Consider the following 17,295-nt stretch of genomic DNA (forward strand, 5'->3'; position numbering starts at 1 on the left):
AAATTTGGGCTGGTACTTTTCCAAGCACATCCCTCCTACAATTCAGAGAATCAGTATGAGACAGCAGATAGAGAGCGGGAGATTGCCTTTGTTCAGTTGAGTCTGATTCTTTGTGACCCCATGGAACATACTGACCATGGGGTTTTCGCAAAGAACTGGAGTGGTCTGACATTTCCTTCTCCAGTAGATCAAGGCAAACAGAGATTAATTGACTTACCCAGGATCACACAGCTAGTAAATATCTGAATTTGAACTCTTGGGTCTTCCTGATACCAGGCACAGAGCTCTACCCACCGACTACCTGGTTTCAAATCGTACCACTCATGTAGCTGTGTGGCCACAGCTTAATCTCAAATTACTTAACTCTCTGCCTCAAATTCCTCATATGGGAAATTGGGTTAATGATACCTATATTATTTGTGACACAGGAAAATGTGAGGTGCTTAGCAACCTTTTTTTTTTGCTTTTTTTGGAGGGGGGGCAGGGGAGAAGGCAGGGCAGTTGGGGTTAAGTGACTTGGCCAAGGTCCCACAGCTAGTAAATGTTAAGTGGCTGAGATCAGATTTGAACTTAGGTCCTCCTGACTCCAGGGCTGGTACTCTATTCACTGCACCACCAAGCCACCCCTTAGCAACTTTTAAAACAGAATATAAATGTCGTGTTGATTATTATTACCAATGATAATCACGATGGCAAGGCCTTTGCATGATGAATAATGGAACTGAACTGGAGACCCCTCGAATCTTACCTGCTTCCAATTCTATCTTCCGCAACATGTAAAAAATAAAAACAAAAAACCTCCTGTGTCTAGTTATTTACATCAGCTCAAAAAATAAACTAATATGAACAGGTAGAAAAGCTTGTCTCCATCCAGACAGAGCTTCAGGATTTAGAAGGATGTGAAAAAGATAAATATGAAGCAGCAGAAATTGGTGATAATGACAGCTCAAAAAATAGACTGAATAAAGATCTATATGACAAAAATCATATTAAATCACCTTCAAGGCATGGGCTTTTCCCTACCCGCAGCACGAACTGCCCTGATCCCTTTCCCCACCCCCACCTCCAGGTGGTAGCGTGCTCTCCCTTCCCAAAACTATATTTTGAATAGATTTTGTTTTGACTTATCTATGTACATGGTATCTCCTCCTCTACTCCCTGCTACCTAGTAAAATGTAAGTTCTGTGAATACGTCTGTTTATATTTATTCTTATATCCCCATTGCCAAACACCATGACTGATGCTCGTACTTAATAAAGACTGAATGGAAGCTGATCAAAATTTAAGCAGAAGAAGCAGAAACTGCCGACAATGACAGCTCAGAAAAATAAGACTGAATAGACAAAGCTCTATATGGTTAAAAAAAAAATAAACTGTATTCAGGGGAGTAATACCACCCCCCCACTTCACCTATTGTGTTGCAAATCTACTCTGAAAATGAGCATTTTCTATACATGTTTGATGTATTAGAGGCCACCAGGCCCAGAAAACCTAATAATGTATTTGTTCCCCTATGAAGGTAATAGTTGCTTTTGTTCTTTAAAAGAGAAAAAAAAAACTAAGCAAAGTAAAGCCCTCAAAGCAAATCAGCTTTTAGTTTCATTTTGAATAAAATTTTTAAACATTTCAAAGTAAATTCAATTAGCAAACTTGTATTTAAATAAAACATGCTTTTATGTTGAACATGCCAAAGAGAATAATTTTATAAGACACAAACCAAGTTCATTTATTCATTTGACAAACATTTATTAAGCTCTTCTCTGGGTAGTGCACTATGCGGTTATCCAATTTTTACTTTCCACAGATGATATCTAAATAATGTGCAATCAGAATGGCTTATACATTAAATTTAATGAAGATGAGAGTTTTACCAAAATGTGTCTTTGCTCCTAAATTAACAAAATGGCTTCAGATCTGAAATGAGTGCTTTTAAAAAATACTGCAGGTTCCCATTTTCTATTTTTCCACAAAGGAAAAAAGCCCACCTTTTAATCTCAAAGCTTCCACACTTAAGGAAATTGTACTGCTCTCCTGAGGTCAGGGGCAGCCATAAATAAATGAAGAATGAAGGCCTGACCCAATCATTCCAATGGCTTTATATGTTAAATCGCATGTTAAACTGCAGGGTGGTTCAATAACATCTCAGCTCAAAATCCAATGAAAAACAAAGGAAGGTGCCTAATCTTGAATGGGAGAGAGAAGAGAGGGAAGATGAGCTGTTGGCCTCCCTTTTCAGGAAGGAATCATAGATCCAAGGAAGAGACCAACATCCCTGTTTTATAGATGGAGGAAACTGAGGCACAGGGAGGATAAGTGACTTGCCCAAGTCATTACGCATAGACAGTAAGTGACAGAACAGGGATGTGAACCCAGGTCCTCTGACTCCAAATGCATCATTTTCTTCCGTGGCAACATGTTGCCTCTTTGTGTGTTTCAGCAAGGCTTAGTTCAAGTGCCACCTCCTCCATGAAGCATTCCTTGATCCCTTCTGCTAAAAGTATCCTCTCCCTCCTCAAATTTTCTGAGAGCACTTTAAATGTCTTCTTCTGGCTTGCTGATTTCAAGGGAAAAGGGAAGCTGCCTCATCTAATCCTCTCATTTTATAGATGACAACTAAGACCCAGAAAAGTTAGGCAACTTTCCCAAGGTTATATAAACATTAAGTGACAAGACCAGGATTTAAATCCAAATCTAGGACTCTCTGCATTGGACCACGAGGCCCCCACACAACCTACCCTGTCTGTTAATTGGCTGTCAATATATTTTATTTCAATGATAGATCATAAACTTCTTGAATGCAGGAACAGTGTCATTTTCATCTGTGCTCAGAGCAGGAACCCAATAAATATTTGTTGAATTTTTATTTGAATATTTGTTGAAGGAAAAGGAAGAAGAATCGAGAAAGGGGAAAAAAGAGAAAAGCGGTGGGTGGGACAAAGAATGATCCAGCAAACCCTATGTGATCTGGACTTCATTCTGTTTTGAAAGTATAAACATGTTTGAGATGGCCTCAGTATACGGTAGGTGCTTGGTAAACACTTGCTGACTGTTTTCCTCATCCTCAAACAATTACCAGGATCCACAGTAACTTACTAGACCATAGTGAGCAGTTATTACAAGAAGTCAGTACTCAAATGTTCTCTCTATTGCCTTCACCACTGAAGGTCCTTAAACCAGTGATGTCCCTTCTCCCTCTCCCTAGTTCCCTTCCCTCCCACCTTTTTGTCTCTGTCTCTATCTCTCTGTATCCGTCTTTCTCCTCCTCTTTCTCCTCCACCTCTCCCTCCCTCTAGAATCACATATTATATGCATGAATAGCCTAAATTGATGACATGGGACCACAGGCTCACCATGAGTCAGCCAAAGTGTCAATGGAGTTTAACAAGGAGATGATAAGGGTGTATTCCAACCATACAAGTGATTTCTGAAAACTTCCTAACCAACATTGGAAATAGTAATATGAGAGGCACCAGAATGCTTTCTAGGCCACCAGGAAGAAAAGTGGGTGAAAGGAATACAAATTTTTAAATGTCACAGGGTTACAGATTTTAAAATATAGAAGGGACCTTAAGAAGTCATCTCATCTGATCCCGTCATCGTGGAAATGAGGATATTCAGTGCTAAAAAAAAATAGCATTGAGCATACTAGAAAATACAAAATAAGACTCAATTTGAATTTTAACAGTTCATATTTTAAAATCTTTGAAAATGTTGTTGTTGGATAAATAGAGCTTATTTGGTCATTCAAAAGACTGTTCCAGAAATCCACATAAGAAAAATAAAGTGGATGAAAACCACATATTGCTCAGACACTGTTGTTGCTGTTGTTTGTATGGGCAACCTAGTGGATATATCTTGGATGGACACACAGAGAGATGATAAGCCAGGCCCAGAATCGAACAGGAAGAGAACAGGCTAGACTTGTTGATAAATTACATGGGACTCTCAAATAAAAAACTGATCGTTATGTTGCTCTCAAGCTATTAGCTGCCCCAAAGTTCTGTCTTTTAAGATCAATATTCTCCCAGTGATTTGCATGTAGACAATATTCTTGTTCTGCTACTGGTTGAACAAGATATCCTCTGAGGTCCCTTCCAAAGCTGAGGTTCTGTGACTACATGAATAAATAGCTAAGAATCATGGAACACCTCTTAGAAAATTCCAAACTGCACATGGCGGACTGAAAAGGAGTACCACAAATTACTAACAGGGAACTGAGCAAGATATTACCAAGGCAACCGGTGACCAGAATAGGAAGTGGGTTGATCATTAAGCAAGAGCAAAGGACAGATAGATGGATAGAGAACCTAAAGGGTGACAGGAGGATTCATAAAATACTGAATGAATCTGAGAAAAGAATCCACCATACTGAGAGGAAGCTCCATGGAAGAGTTTAAGAAACACCAGCACAAGAATCACAGAATTACAAAGAATTATAGCCTGTAGCACTTGGAAGAGTTAACAACACCACGGAGATCTCTAATGCACCCAAGTCCTGGAATACTGTAGTACATATGAGTAGTCTTCAAGGTTCTCCCATGGGGTGGATGTTCAGAGTTGGTCCCAGAGGATGGGGCAGCATTTGGGATCTGGCCATGATCTGGTGGCCATTACCTAAAAGGCAGCAAATGGATTTTTCTTGACCTGGTTCTATTCTTCTCCAGAGTGACCTGGCTCTCAAGGTGGTTCAGTTAGTCAATAGTCAAACAAAAAGCATTTATTAACTTGGGCAAGTCACTTAACCCCAATTGCCCTGACTCCCCCCTCCAAAAAGCAAAAAAAAAAATTTGTTTTAGGGGCGGCCAGGTAGCACAGGGAGTAAGAGCACCAGCTCCAGTGTCAGGATGACCTGGGTATCAAATCCGGGCTCAGATACTTAGCACTACACCCAGAAATAACTGGCCATGTAACCTTGAGCAAGTTACTTAACCCCAATTGCTTACCAAAAAAAAAAAAGTATTTATTAAGTGCCTTCTTTGTGTTAAGCATTGTGCCAAGCTCTGGGGATACAAAGAACGACAAAACACCATGTCCTCCAGGAACTTACAGTCTAACATGAATTCAAAAATCAATTTATATCTAAAGGCTTACAATGAATCCACAGCAAGATCCTGGATGGTTTTTTGGTAATGGCTGACATTTATTATAGCACTTTAAAGTTTGCAAAGCATTGTACATTATCTCACATGGGACTCCCGACAACCCTCTGAAGTAGATGCTGAAAATGTTATTTAATCCCCATTCCAGAGACCTGGAAAGCGGGGCCCAGAGAAGTTAAATGGCTTGCCTTAGGTCATGGGGGTAGGATTATGTGTTTGTAAAGGGGTATCTGAATCCAGACCTTTCTGACTCCAAGATCTACCAACTATTACACAACCCCTCACCTCCCAGTTTAGAGCATAGGCCTTCAAGCATTTGTACTCACAAAATGGCATCATTATTGTTGTCACAAGGAATCCCTCAGTCCATGCACAGTATCACCACAAGCTAAAGTTACAAACACTTCATGTAACACCTAGCAGAAACTCAAGGAACTCGGTTTCTGCTTGAAGCCCTCGAATGAGGGTAGCCCACAGCCCCTGAAGCAGTGCCCTGCACTTCTGAAGAACTCTAGTGGTTAGGAAGATTTTCCCAACTTTAAGCCGAAATATGCTTCTCTGAAACTTAGAAGTAGGGGATGGGGTCAGCTGGGGGCACAGTGAATAGAGCACCAACCCTGAAGTCAGGAGGACCTGAGTTCAAATCCAATCTCAGACACGTAACACTTAATAGCCTTTTGAATTTGGGCAAGTCACTTAACCCCATTTGCCCTGCCCTCCCCACTCCAAAAAGCAAAAAAAAAAAAAAAAAAAAAAAAAGAAGAAGACGACTAAGAAGTAGAGGATCATGGGTCTTAAGCTGGATAAGGAAGGGCCCTCAGAGGCCATCTAGACCAACCCCCTTATTTTATAGCTGAGAAAACTAAGGCCCAGGATGGTTAAGCAACTTGCCCAAGGTCCTTGCCCAAGCAAAGGACAAAGCTTGGGTTGGAACCCAGTCCTCTGAATTCCAAATCCTGCCCTCCTTCCAAAATACCATTTGGCCTTTGGGATCTTCCTTCAATCTCTCTGAGGGAGATAGCTCGGCTCCTCATTGAGAAATACTTAAGCTCCAAGCATTCCAGTCAGTAACACAGGCAGACTGGAAAGCTAGTCAAAGGTGAAAGAGAATCTTTCTAAGGGGCAGCTCCCATCCCCACCCCCACCCTGCTCCCACCCACTCCCCACCCCCACCCCAGCAGCTGCTTCACAGTTGGACAGAGAAGAGCCAACCCAGGGGGATGATCTGCCATCACCCTTTACCCCCACCTCCAGAATAAAGAAGCCGTCATCTTTTGATGGGCCTGGTTACAGGCTGATGTGGGGCCACCAGGGCTTGGAGATTGCTTTAAAATATAGCCATTGATTCCATGACAAAAATAGAAATTGTATCCAGGGCTAGTGAGGCAATGAGGGCAAGCCTCCTGTTGGGAAGGACAGAGGGCCCTGCAGTCACTGGCTCTTCTCTTCAAGACCAAGAGCACTCAAGGAGGGCTTGACTTGTTGCCAGTGGCTGGAGCTTTAAATAAACTTGGGTTCTATCCACCTGAGGCCACAAACGCACATGACAACTGTGTGCTTAAAAAGTCCTATCGATGGCAGTGGGCCAATGAGGCTGCTGGCAGTGCACCATCTCCTGAGTGAGCATGAGCTAATCATTTAAACCTCTCATAGCCTCAGTTTCCCCATCTGCAAAACAGGGATTACCATATTTGCACTGCTAATTATTTATTTTGTATTTATTCTGCACACATGGGCACATGCACGAACATGCTTGTGTGTATACACACGCACACAAATACACCCAGAGTCTCCACAAATAAGACGTAACCTCCTAGAAAACAGGGATGTTTTCATTCTTGGTATTGGTATCCCTAGCCTCTAGCCTAGTAGTTGACACATAGTAGGTGTTTAATAAATGCTTGTTGGTTGATTTGAGTGGTACCTATTTCAAAGGTTTTTTTAAGGAAAGCACTTTATAAATTTCAAAGTGCCAGAGAAATTAAATTTGCTATTCTATCATAGCAATCTCAACCTGGGAACAAATCTCGAAGGGCCAAATGTAAAGCCCTAGCTACCTCTTCAGACTCAGGGGTGAGAAATGGGACCAAGACAATCAAATAGGCAGCCCCCGAATCACACGCAGAGGCAGTTAGGCAATCACCAGCCTTTTCCTGAGCAGGGAATGCTCTAGTGGGATCAGAATATTAGCTCTCCTCCCCTCTTCCATTCTCTCCCCCAAGCTGAGGTAGTGCAGTAGATAGAACACCTGACCTGGAGTCAGGAAGACCCAAGTTCAAATCCAGTCTCAGACACTTAATAGCTGTGTGACCTTGGACAAGTCACTTCACCCTCTTTGCCTTGGTTTCCTCATCTATAAAATGAGCTGGAGAAGGAAATGCAAACCATTCCAATATCTTTGCCAAGAAACCCTAAAATGGGGTCATGAAGATTTGGACATGACTGAACACCACCACAATAAGCATCCATAGATCCCTTTTTTTTTCCTTTTTGGAAGGGAGAAGGCAGGGCAATTGGGGTTAAGTGACTTGCCCAAAGTCGCACAGCTAGTTTTGTGTTAAGTGTCTGAGGCCGGATTTGAACCCAGGTCCTCCTGACTCCAGGGCTGGTGCTCTATTCACTTTGCCACCTAGCCGCCCCCATTGATACCTTTTGTCATCCTCTCTATGATATACTCCTTTCTCTCACTTGGCAGATTCAGACAGCACAGAGGTACAGAGATAAAAACAAAACACTGGTAAAGTAGAAAGATCTGGAGTCAGGGGATCACAAAAACCTTAGTTTGAATCCTACCTCAACTACTTAATCAGTTTAATTGATCTGACAAGATATTTCATCTCCCCATGCCTCAGGTTCCTTATCTATACAATAATAGGTTAGACTTAATGACCTCAATGACCTCCAGTCCTAGATCTAGGGCTCAAATCCAGGCTCCACCTTCTGTGTGACCTTTGGCAAGTAACCTCTCTCAACTTAAGCTTCTTCCCCTTTAAAAAGAGAAGGTCAAACTACATGCCTTCTAAGTTTCCTTTAAGAGCTAAATCTGGGGCGGCTAGGTGGCATGGTGAGTAGAGCACTGGCCCTGGAGTCAGGAGGACCTGAGTTCAAATCCAGTCTCAGACACTTAACACTTACTAGCCGTGTGACCTTGGGCAAGTCATTTAATCCCAATTGCCCTGCCTTCCCCCCTCCAAAAAAAAAAGAGCTAAATCTATGAGCCTACCAACATCCTTTCTACTCCCAGTGCTACCTGCTCAGGCCTCTGCCCTCCCTGCCTCCAGCCTCACCCCTCTTCAATTCAGCCTTTATAACGATGTATCACATTCTGATTAGGTTTCTTTTCTTCTCAAAAACTTTCAGTATTTCCCCATGGCTTACCAATAAAATACAAACAGCCTGGCATTCATAGTCTTCCACGATGTCTCCAGACACCTTTCCAGCCTCTTTTGGACTCCTTTCTTTCTCAGACTCTTTCTTCCAGTCTGGAACTGGAACCACACTGGCATACTAGTTGTTTCCTACCCTCACCTTATTCTCACCCCTGTCTATTTCGAAAACTCCATATGCTAATGGTGTTACCTTGAACAAATCTGATGCTGAGGGTTCTCTTTTGTTTATAAAAGAAAAAGAAGGGACTAGACTAAATGACTCCTAAGGTTCCTTCCTACCCTAAATCTATGAGCCTATGATCCTATGAGGGCTCAAGGCCCACTTCTGGAGTTGGTTCATTTATATAGCCTTCCTCAATCCCCCCAGCTGGAAGCAACCTCTCCCTACTTGCATTTCTCAAACCATTGGTTGGGTCTTTTCCAAACATTTGTATTCTGGATTGCATTATCAATCAACCCACAAATATCGATCCAGCTCCTACTCTGTACCAAACACTGTCCTAGGTGCTAGGGATACAAAGACCAACTTTGAGAAGTTCACATTCTAGTGAGAGGATGGAGAGAATAAGGGAGAAGAGGCAGGGTGTACAACATGTATTTAAATACACAAGGTGTTCCCAAAGTCTTAGTGGAGCAGTGAGCCTTTTGAGATACCCTATACAAGGTTCAACCCTTGGGTAGAAGGGTTAGTATCAGGAAAAAGTTCATAGAAATTAATACTTAAACTGAGCCTTGAAGGCAAGTAGAGATTCTAAGAGGCTGTGTTTCAATGGAGGTTTGGATGTGGAAACAGAGAAGGTGGGTTCAAATCTCCACTCTGCTTATCCATGAGATCTTGGGCAAGTGACTGAAATCAGCAAGCTAGGGATGAACAGACACAATTAGACAGCTTCTGTCCTCTGGGAGTATATCACAGTTATGTGTGTATTTTGTTTATTTCAGTTATTATTATTACTATATATTTTATTTATTTGTTACAGTGGTTTCCTTATTATAGCTATATATTTTATTTTAGTTATTATTGTATATTTTATTTATTACTGTTATTTCTGCTTAGTTATTTATTAGTTATTATGCATTTTATTTGTTATTTACATATTTTATTTATTTACAGTTATTTACACATATACCTCATCCCCTCTTCTAGAAAACATGCTTCTTGAGGGCAGAGACTTATTTTCCATCTATGTCTCCACAGTGCCAAGCCTGGGGGATATTAATAGACCCTTATGCACTGATTGCTTACTCAAACTGGAAAAGGCATCCAACCAGGCACCTAGTAAAAGCACCCAAGTACAGACTGACTAGCTGGCTGATTACCTAGAGAAGAAGGTGACAGAGACTGACCTAAGCTTTGGAATTACCCCCTTCCTCCTGCCCCCTCAGGGACTCTGCCCACTGTTGCTGAGCAAACCCATAAACCCTGAAACCTTCAGCTTCCTGATGTAGAGAGAGGGCTCCCTTCTGTATGTGACAGAGGCCAGGAAAACACGAGTAGCTTCAGAGCCTGAGTTCAAATTCTTGCTTGCTTATAATCTGTAAGACCTTCAGCTTCTCTGGGTCTCAGCTTTTTCATCTATAAAAGAATAGGGTGGGGATTGGTTTCAAAGGTCTCTTCCAACCCTAAATCCTATCATCCTATACACAGCAGGATAGCACAGTGACTGGACCACTGGACTTGAAATCAGGAGGTTCTGGCATTGAATTCTCCCTCTGACACTCTTTCTGTGACCCTAGGCAAGTTACTGGACTTCTAAGTCTCAGTTTCCCCATCAGTGAAATGGAAATAATAAGAGCACCTACCTCTTAGGGTTACTGTAAAGACCAAAGGAGGGAATGTTAGTACCATTCTTTTCAAACCTTGAGATGCTGTTTAATTACAAGTTGCAATGATTGTATAACAAATACAAATGGTTAAAGGGGGACACCACAGGTTCAGAAAGAAAGTCCTGTGTCCCCACTTTCCCTCCCCACCAAAGGCAGCTCTGAAACCTCCATAGGGCAGGAGTTGACTGATCATGAGAAATTCATAGAGAAGCAAGAAAGGAGCCACAGTGCCAGTAGACACCAGGGATATAAGGACCTCTGGAATTGGATGTGGCTGCTCCATGGAACAAGGACTGCATGCCAGCCAATACTGTTGGCTGAGAGAGACAGTCTCAAGGTCACCAATCTGGGTCACAAAGGATTGAGCATGCAGAGCAGACTGGGGAGTCTGAATTCACCATGAATCAAGCTAGTAAGGGTGAGATATTATTTAAGAAATATCCTCAGGGGGACGGCTAGGTGGCACAGTGAATAGGGCACTAGTCCTGGAGTCAAGAAGACCTGAGTTCAAATTCCGCCTCAGACAGTTGATGCTCTTACTAGCCGTGTGACCTTGGGCAAGTCACTTAACCCCAAGTGCCCTGCTGTCTTCCCTGCAAAACCAAAAAAAAAGGAAAGAAAGATCCTTAGACTCAGTCCTCCTAGCAACCAAGATAACTTATAATGATAATAATTTATATAGTGCTCTAACGTTAACAAAGTACTTTCTTCACAAGAACCCCAGGAGACTGAGAATGTAGCATTACCCTAAGAAAGCTGAAACCCAGAGACATTACGTTACTTGTCCAACATCACACAGTGAGTATGTAAATAAACCCATTTTTGAAGTAACCTGATGTAATGGAGTGCTAGCCTTAGAGTCAGAAAGCCCTGGGTTCAAATTCTGCCTTAGACAATTTAATCCAATTCAATTCAAAAAGAACAGAAGTATATACATACAGTGAACCAGGCACTAACTAGGCCCTTGGGGATAAAAGACAAAAATGAAAAAGTTCCTGCCCAATGGGAACTGATGCTCTATTGTAACTAATTTACACTTAGTAATTATATAATCCAAGGTATGTCACCTTAATATCTCTGAGCCTCATTTTCTTCCATCTATAAAACAAAGATAATAATAACATCTCATGGGCTAATTGTGGGGCTCAAATAAGACAAGGAATGTAAAGCATTTTACAAATGTCACAGTACAATATAAAAGTCAGTTATTACCACTACCTGTATCTTCTGACTCCATGTCTGGGTCTCTTTTCCCTACAGGGTAGCACCAAGGAACCACAGGGTGGGGCTGACTCACTGCCATATGCCAGGCATTATGCTAAACACCTTACAAATATTATTTCATTGGATCCACAGCTGAAATGCTAATGCATCAGATCTCCAAAAAGGTCTATAGCAACAGTTGCTGCAACAGAAGTCAGAGGCCATAGAGGGCTGCTGCCTTTTAAGGTGGGTCAGCTCTGATTGGCCTCATCAGCCTTCTCAATTTAAAGGGCCCTCACTGATCTCCAACTGAGTTCCATCAAAGTCAATTGCCTCTGGCTGGCACCTTCTCTTGGCTCTTAGGGAAGGGTGGAAGGTCATCCAGAAATGATAGAGTGGTTGCTCCTAAGTCTTGGATTCTCTCTTATCCCTGCTGATATTCTCCAAGGACTGGGCAAGGAGCCTGATCAGAAGAGCCCTGGTTCGGGAGTTCTACCTTCATCCAGTTCAGAGCTACTCTGGATACCTAAGTGGCAGCTCTCCCCAGGATCTGATGTGAAAAAGAGGGGGCTGGGCCAGATGATCTCTAAGGATCCTTCCAGCTCTAACACTCTGTGAGTCTCTGATGGTGGCAAGAAAGGACGGTTTCTCCTTCACACAGGTGCATGTGAATTAGCCTAATTAGATTGTCCAAGGGTTTAGAAATCACAGGGAGGGGGCCTGAGATGGAGATAAAGCTGTTCTCAAATCTTTCCCTGGTCCCATTTTCCCAATTCGTGAACAGTTCTCGTTCTCTCTCTCTCTCGTTCTCTCTCTCTCTCTCTCTCTCTCTCTCTCTCTCTCTCTCTCTCTCTCTCTCTCTCTCTCTCTCTCTCTCTCTCTCCTCTCTTTCCTCTCTCTCCCCTCCCCCCCCTCTTTTTCCCCTAAGAACATGGACCTGGCCTCCGAAGCCCAATATCATTCCAGGACTATCCATTATATTTCCTGATTCCACTGTTTTCAGGCCTCTGATCCCTTTAGGATCAAACTCAATGGTACTCAATGGCATCTCTTGACTTTCTCCATGGGTTTCACTCCTTACCCTCTGTGTCCTTCCTACACATTTCACACTTAGGAAATTAATGGGGCCTACCAGGTCATAGCCTTGCCCAAGTTCATATAAAACAAGATAAAATTAAACATGTTATTAAATATCCTACCATTTCCTCTAATACCTTCTGCCATAATATCCCAAGAAAACAAGAATGGACTTCCAAGGTCATGGTCATACTGACTCAGAATACAACATATGGGGAACCCTAGGAGAAGAAATGCAAGCTGCTTACAATCTGTGTGACCTTGGGCAAGTTACTTCCCTTCTCTAGGACTCCAATTCCTCGTCAATAAAATGAGGGTGTTGGACAAGATAGCTTCTATCAACCCTTCTGGTTCTCAGTATACAATCCTGTAGTTCTAGGATATGCTAATCCTAGACAACTACTGGAGGCAAGGGTAGCCTAGAAGATCTCCACAACCTGAGAGTAAAACTGCAGGCTGCCCAAGAACCTTCACCTGAAGAAAGACCCCAAAGTACTTTCATGAGAAGTGCTCCAGTTTGGTCTCAAACCAGCAATGTCTGAGAGAATGTAAGAGCCAGGATGGTTTACCCATTCAACCATCCAGTTTAACTCAACATTTATTATCGGGATGAAAGGTAAAGTTCAGATGACACATGGTTCCTGCCCTCATGCTTATGGTCAATTCGGAAGATACTAGGATGCTCCTCCCCCATATTCCCCTCAAGATTCAGCCATCCCAACCATCTTACCATCTCTTCTCCCCTTCTCCTAGATTTCAGATGCTGAAATCTACTTGTTAGTGATATTTGTTGAAAAGAAGCACTGTCCTTCTGACCAAAGTTCCTACCCACTTTACAGAGACATTTTGTACCGCCTCCAATTCAACTTAAGTCTTGGTTTTTTGGTCCAGACCTATGATTTCACTGACATAGGAAACTCACAGTGAGGAAACTCCCTTTTATAATTCAGATTGGCCAAAAGCTCTGCAACTTACAGGGTCATAACTTTTAACAGGTGCCTGTGGCACTGAGTTCAATAACTTGCCCACCGTTGGTCACAAGGATAGAATTCAACTGACCCAGAACTTAAACCCAAGCCTTCTTCATTCTGAAGCCAAATCTCTATCAGCTACACCACACTACCTTTCTTTCAATTAAATAAACATTTATTAATAGCATATAGCTAGACACATGTGAGAGAGATAGAAAGTTTGGAAGAAGAGAGGCCCCACCCTTTTGGAGGTCACAGTTTAGTATAGGGTTATGACACAGAAAAAAGTACATATACAACAAAATAATACATCAGTAAGTATATTTGGGCAATGAAAGTAAAGGGGGGGCTGAAGGAGGGAATAAGGTCATTTCTAACTAGGGGGATTAAGGACAGAGATTCATGGAGGAAGTGAGCCACAGGATTCTAAGGGGGCTTAATAAGGGTAAGGAGGATGAGGAAATCCCCTCTTACTGCCCCTCCAGGTCCCCACAGAAAGGCTTGGGGTTCTCAAGAGATTTTCAGTTAGCAGTAAGCAGGGTATCTCAGCTCAAGGTATCACCACAGAGGTATCCTTGGAGAGAAGAAAATGTGGACTATGGAGTCAGGTGATAAAAGGTTTCCCAGAGCTTCAATGACCCCAGAGCAAAAGGAAATTGGTTGCCTTTCCCAATCCATCTCCACCTGAGTCCAAAACCAGAATAATCAGAGCCAGAGCCAGATAAAACCTTAGAAATTACCTTGTTCGTTTTGCTGGTTTTACAGATGAGGAAAAGTGAAAGACTTACCCAAAGTCACACAGCTAGCTTATGGCAAAGTCTGAATTCGAACCCAGATCTTTTGCCCTCTTACTTCCCACCCCCTTCAGTTCTACTGCTACTTCCTCAACTTGGTACCACAGTGCCACCAAGGGTTCCCTGCCCACAGAAGATGCTGAGTAGTTCTACTTGTCTTGGAATCCTATCTCACTAGAGCAATATGTTATAAAGATGCTAGACCCCCTGGGAAGCCCAGCCTGGGAGCCTCAGGATATGGGAAATAAGGAGAGCAGCCAAAGAAAGAAAAGCTATGTCTTTATTCCTGGGTTAACTCTGCCCTTACCAACAATTACGGAAATACTGGCAGATGAGGCTGCTCACCTTCCCACAAAGGAAATTTCAGAAACCAGGCTCTCTGCTGGTTTCAACCTGTAGGCCCTGTGAAAACAGAGCTGCTCTGAGAGGAGCGATCTGCTGACACTCTAAGGCCTGCACGCCCTCCTACAGCTTCTGTCTCCTTGTCCTAGCAGGTGCTTCGACAGGAAAACTTCTGCTTAAGCTGGCCTCCAGGTACCTGGTAGAACCTCACCCAAAAGCCACGAGCACCCTGTCCCAAATCCTCCCCTCCCTGATCTCCACGATGTCCCAGAGAAAGCACAGGTGTGGGAGGCAAGGGAATCAAACCTTGCAAGAAGTAAATTGAGCAAAAGACCAAACCTCAAGGAAGGGCTTTACACTCACACACACAATCACATCCCTCCCTACTGGTCTCAGTGGAGGGGGCTAAAGAGTACGGACTTAAGGATTCATAGCCTCAGGCCATGGGGTGAGGGGGTGCTGAGAACCCTGCAGATTCTCTTCCCCCGACCCTGCTCTGGCTACCACTCACACCCAGTTGGTTTGTACACCCCCCCCCCCCAACCCCCCCCCCCCGGTGCCTCCCCCCCCCCCCCCCCCCCAATGGGCGGGCCTTCTTTGGGCATCTCCACCCAAACCCCTGCCGGCTTCTGGAGATGCAGAAGGCAGCAAAGCGATGTGCCAGCACATGGCCGGGACAGAGTGGCGGGCAGAGTGCCGCCCCTAAACCCCAGCCCCACCCCGACCCGACAGGGGCAGTATCTATCCTCTTCGCAAAGGCGCTGAGCGCTGGGGAAGTCCAGCAGCAGCCCTCGCCCCAGGAACCTCCCCACCGCACCGCCGCAGCAGCTATGGGCAGGGGAGCTGAGCAGGCCGGGGCCGCCGCGGGGGATCGGCCGCTTGCCACCGAACGACCCCCTCCCCCAATTCCCCCCCTCCAGTTACAGTCCTTGGTCCTCCCCTTTGCGAAATGCGTCACGTCTGCATGCTGCTCGGGAGGCACCTGCACCCGCCCCCGCCGCCCCCACGCCCCTAATAAGCCCCGGGCGCCCAGAGCTGAGCTACCCCGGCTGGAGAGGGAGAGAGACAGCGGGGGAGGGGCAGTGAAGGAACAGAGGACCCAGAAGACTGTGGCCATGCTACAGTCACTGTCACCGCAGCAGCCGTACCCAAGGAGCCACGCTGGCCCTGGAACGCCAGGGCGCCGGGGACCTCGCAAAGAACTGGGAGGTGCACGGGGTCCGCAATGCGCCCCCCGCCCCTGGCCTCAAGCCTGAGCATATAGATACCCCCCTTGTCTCCCCCCCCCCACACACACACACACACCACAGCGATACATGCAAGCACGCACAGACACAGATGCAGACAGACACTGGGCGCTTCCTGGCGGGGGAATGGGGGGAGGGGAGGGGGCACTGAAGGCATGGGCTTCCTCCTCCCCTAGGGCTGGCGCAGCCCCCCACACCAGGACTCACAGACTTGGCCCTAGCCCTGCCTTCTCCTCCCCCAGCGCGGCGCCTCCTGGATACTTACTTGCCAATATCTTCATAGAGCTGGTACTCGTCGGTAAAGCGGGTGCAGGTCACGGTTGTGGCCATCGCTGCGGCCGCGGAGAGGGCTCTGAGAGCTGCCGCTTCCCCTGCTGCGCGCTCTGGGCTCAGGCTCTCGGCGGCGGCAGTGGCGGCGCAGGGCTCTGGAGAAGGAGCGGTGTAGCCGTCAAGCTGTTCAGGCTCGAGCTCGGACTCGGACTCAGGTTCGGTCTCGGGCTCTGGCTTAGCCCCGCAGCGGCAGCGGCGGCGGCGGCGGCGTCGGCGGCAGAAGCAGCAGCAGCAGCAGCGCGGGCAGAGAGTGACACCTCCGCTCCAGGCGGGGGGCCGGAGGCTGAGGGGCTGGCTCTGGGCAGCGCAACGCGAGATCTGCTCGCTGCGTGTGTGCCACACACCTACACGCGGGAGGAGGCGCGGGGCTCTGCCGCACACGCCGTGGACCGGCCCCTCCCTCTCCCCTGCGCGGCACCCCCCCACACACACAGACACCACGCACGCGGGGACCCGCACACAGCACAGCGTGGACCCACCCCACTCCTCCTCCCTGCGGAACACACACGCGGGGAAATGCTCCCAGCGTGGACCCACCCCTCCCTCTGCCCTGCCGGCAGGACCCTCCCCCCCACCCACAGTCACCCTCGAGGAGGCCAGCACCCCTGTGGATCACTGCACACTCGTGGGTGGACCCTCACCCCCGCATTCCTTCCCCACACTACACAACACTCTTCACACTCACACCCGAAAATTGAACGCCAAGTTAACCAATCCAACCCCTTCTCCCTTCAGGACACCCACGCCTGCATACAGGGTAGGTGACCCAACTCCTCGATGCCTGGCACACCTAGGAACCCTTCCTCTAAGACTGAGGCAGGAGATTTGGTTTTGAACATAGACTATAAAGGCAGGGTGGAGTAGGGCAGAGCCCCTGGGGAGGGGCAGCAGCAGGGTTGTGAGGAGGTGTGGAAGCTGCCCCCTTATTTAACTCATCCCCTTAGACAAACATGAACCCCAAGGGAGAAGGTAGAGTCCTTCCACAACAATCCCTGGGACCTTAACTCCTGATTTTA

At 45.6% G+C, this 17,295-nt stretch overlaps 1 protein-coding gene across 1 annotated transcript in view; it reads right to left on the minus strand.

The window, feature by feature from the left end:
• The window catches only part of CAMK2B (calcium/calmodulin dependent protein kinase II beta), a 281,298-nt gene extending 264,623 nt beyond the window's left edge, over positions 1–16,675 (minus strand). Inside the window, exon 1 of the mRNA XM_069071805.1 lies at positions 16,215–16,675. Coding sequence (XP_068927906.1) covers positions 16,215–16,279 — 65 coding nt within the window. The 5' untranslated portion in view covers positions 16,280–16,675. The remainder of the gene's footprint in view (positions 1–16,214) is intronic.
• Positions 16,676–17,295: the final 620 nt, after the last annotated feature.

Source organism: Petaurus breviceps, unplaced genomic scaffold, assembly GCF_028583685.1.
Source record: "Petaurus breviceps papuanus isolate PSGF00001 unplaced genomic scaffold, PetGlider_PUasm1.0 90845, whole genome shotgun sequence".
Taxonomy (NCBI): domain Eukaryota; kingdom Metazoa; phylum Chordata; class Mammalia; order Diprotodontia; family Petauridae; genus Petaurus; species Petaurus breviceps.